We start from the raw sequence: 2315 nt of genomic DNA, 5'->3' as shown, positions 1-2315 counted from the left end.
AAGTATCAAGGGCGAGAGTCGGCTGAGGGAGACAGGGTGAAACGCCTCGCTCGCTTCCGTCCCTCAAATAAACTCTCAGGAGAAGATTGGGGATGAGTCAGATCTTGGATGGCTTTTCATGTGACTAGCACAGAAACTGGTGTAAGTTTATTTCGGCAAGTTTAAAACAAAAAATAAGCAAGCGTGAATTTCTTGCGACAATGGATATCCGTGATGGTGCAGTAACTCCTGATGGTGTTATAATTATAAATAAACTTGGAACAACGTCATTTTGTTTTTTGTCATGTTCTTTATTATGCACTATATCCGTAAATTCTACTGTTGAACACCACTATTTCAGACTGTTTAGGTCGGGTAACGAAGGATTTCTGTATGCTCTATCACTTGCAACACGCTGCGATGTACAGCTCTCCAATCCACTGGCCATACTGACCGCAGGATCCATGACACTGAATCTTACTGTCTCCGAACTTGGCCTGGGTGATGTAGGTGGAACTGGCTGCGTATATCTTCAGAGCTCGCATATGGCCCTGGGAACGAGTGAATCCGGCTGGACAAGCTCCACTAGCCAGAATACAGTAATGACCAGGAGGCCATTGGCCTGTAAGAGAAAGACACTTGATTTGTTCGTTAAGGAAATGATGAACTCGTGTGCCTGATCAGATATTGAGAACGTTTGGTGACTCATCAAGCCGGGGCTTAGAGCTATTTTTTTAACATGTGTATGGCAGAAAGGCGGTCCGTATCAGATACGCAGGTAGAGGATCTCACCCAACAACAACAACAGCAACAACAACAACAAACTTTACTTATTCGTACAATTACAATTTTACAAAAATACCACTCAGTATAAATCTTCATATGCAATAGGGTATTTGCACCTTAGAAAGTTGGATTTTTTTTTTACATGGAATTCATTTATCGCGCAGATAGCCAATCAGATTGTCCTTTCGTATTAGATTACCGCAAATGATCATGTATTTCATCCCTTCTTAATTTAATGGAAGAATCGGAGTCCCACCATTTACACAAGATGTGGATAGGATAACCGTATCGCGGGAAAAGTCGACCGCCTATAAAATTAACATTGTGCATGTCATTTTGTCTGATACAATTTCCTGAATCGATAGCTTTACTTCCAGTATTTTGTTAGAACTTATTTCCCAACTATTAACTGGACTCCAAAGAAAATGATTTTTGCTTTCAGAATATAGCTGCGGGCCCAAGAAACTACAAGGACGCTTTGTTGCTGCATTCAGACCTATATCAATCCAAAATGAAAACACGTTTTCCTGAATAGATTAGTTTTACAGTAAGGCAGCAGCAGGAACTTACCAATGGCTTGTTGCAGTTGCTGTTTAGTGGCAGCAAGGTCACTTTTGACGGCGTTCAACATGTTTTCCTGGTTCTGAAGGTAGGCTGCCAGGGCAGGTAAACACTGGGGTACCTATTCCAATGGGAAGGGGATCGTTTTTGATACTGGTAGAAAGTAGCTAGGCGTAGTCTTTTTTACACTTTATGGTCTTGAAAACAAGCTATGTCCAGAACTACTGTGAATGTTTTTCTAAGATACGTTTGCAACTGACTTCAAATATAGCATCGTGGCGAGACTGTGAATTGTTTTCTCGCCTTTTGAAACTGCCCCGCCTTGCAAAAAAGTGCTACAACCAGATTATTTGAGTTCTCTTTAATTTAAAAATACTGAATTCATGATCAAACAAACTACAGGAGATAACCATCATGAGGTTTCAGGCAGAAAAATATATAGTGAGAATAATAGCTGAGAAAAGGGAGAATGAAAGGTTTTGACGAAGTTAGCAATTCAGACAAACTCATTCAGAAAATTTTCAATAGTCCTTTAGCACGAGGTTGATCTTACTTACCGAGGCGTGGGCTTCGCTTGGATTGTCCAAGAAGTAGACAAAGACAGCCAGGACGAGAAAGAACTTCATGTTCTCTCAGCTCAGCAGAAGGATTTTGTCTCAAACGAAGTTGGCGGATCGGAGACGAACACCAAATGGCGCAACCAAATAGCGTGAAAGCAGTATAATATCGATGACTGTGGGAAACTAAGGTGTGTGTTTACGGATAGTTAATTGAGAGTAAAAGGTTTTTGTGGACTCATATTTAGACAGCTTTCGAAAGTTTGTGATAGAACATGCAGTAAGTCATCGGTCAACATTCAAAAGGGTGTTAGTTTCTGGATCAAGACTTACTAGTGACTCCATTCGATTAAACAAGCATTGGATCAGAGGTATTAAGTTTTGAACAGCTGATTTCATAAAACATCTCTTCACTCTTCAAAAGTCATCGAT

The 2315-nt window shown here is 40.6% G+C and overlaps 1 protein-coding gene across 1 annotated transcript; it reads right to left on the bottom strand.

The window, feature by feature from the left end:
* Positions 1 to 275: 275 nt before the first annotated feature.
* On the bottom strand, positions 276 to 1952 carry LOC145470612 (uncharacterized). The gene is made up of 3 exons (XM_081454416.1): positions 1884 to 1952; positions 1336 to 1447; positions 276 to 601 (listed from the first exon to the last, which is right to left on the bottom strand). The coding sequence occupies exons 1-3, from the start codon at positions 1950 to 1952 to the stop codon at positions 381 to 383; spliced, it is 402 nt and encodes a 133-aa protein (XP_081310542.1). The 3' UTR covers positions 276 to 380.
* Between the last annotated feature and the right edge of the window lie 363 nt (positions 1953 to 2315).

This window comes from Orbicella franksi, chromosome 15, assembly GCF_964199315.1.
Source record: "Orbicella franksi chromosome 15, jaOrbFran1.1, whole genome shotgun sequence".
Classification (NCBI taxonomy): Eukaryota; Metazoa; Cnidaria; class Anthozoa; order Scleractinia; family Merulinidae; genus Orbicella; species Orbicella franksi.
The sequence above is the reverse complement of the archived record's forward strand: the minus strand, read 5'-3'. Positions and strand labels throughout refer to the sequence as shown.

Excerpts from the sequence above, each read along its gene's own strand:
- LOC145470612 (XM_081454416.1), bottom strand. The coding sequence starts at position 1,952 with ATGAAGTTCTTTCTCGTCCTGGCTGTCTTTGTCTACTTCTTGGACAAT. Across the intron at positions 1,448-1,883 it reads CAAGCGAAGCCCACGCCTCG|GTACCCCAGTGTTTACCTGC; the intron begins GTAAGTAAGATC and ends CCATTGGAATAG. Across the intron at positions 602-1,335 it reads GCAACTGCAACAAGCCATTG|GCCAATGGCCTCCTGGTCAT; the intron begins GTAAGTTCCTGC and ends TTTCTCTTACAG.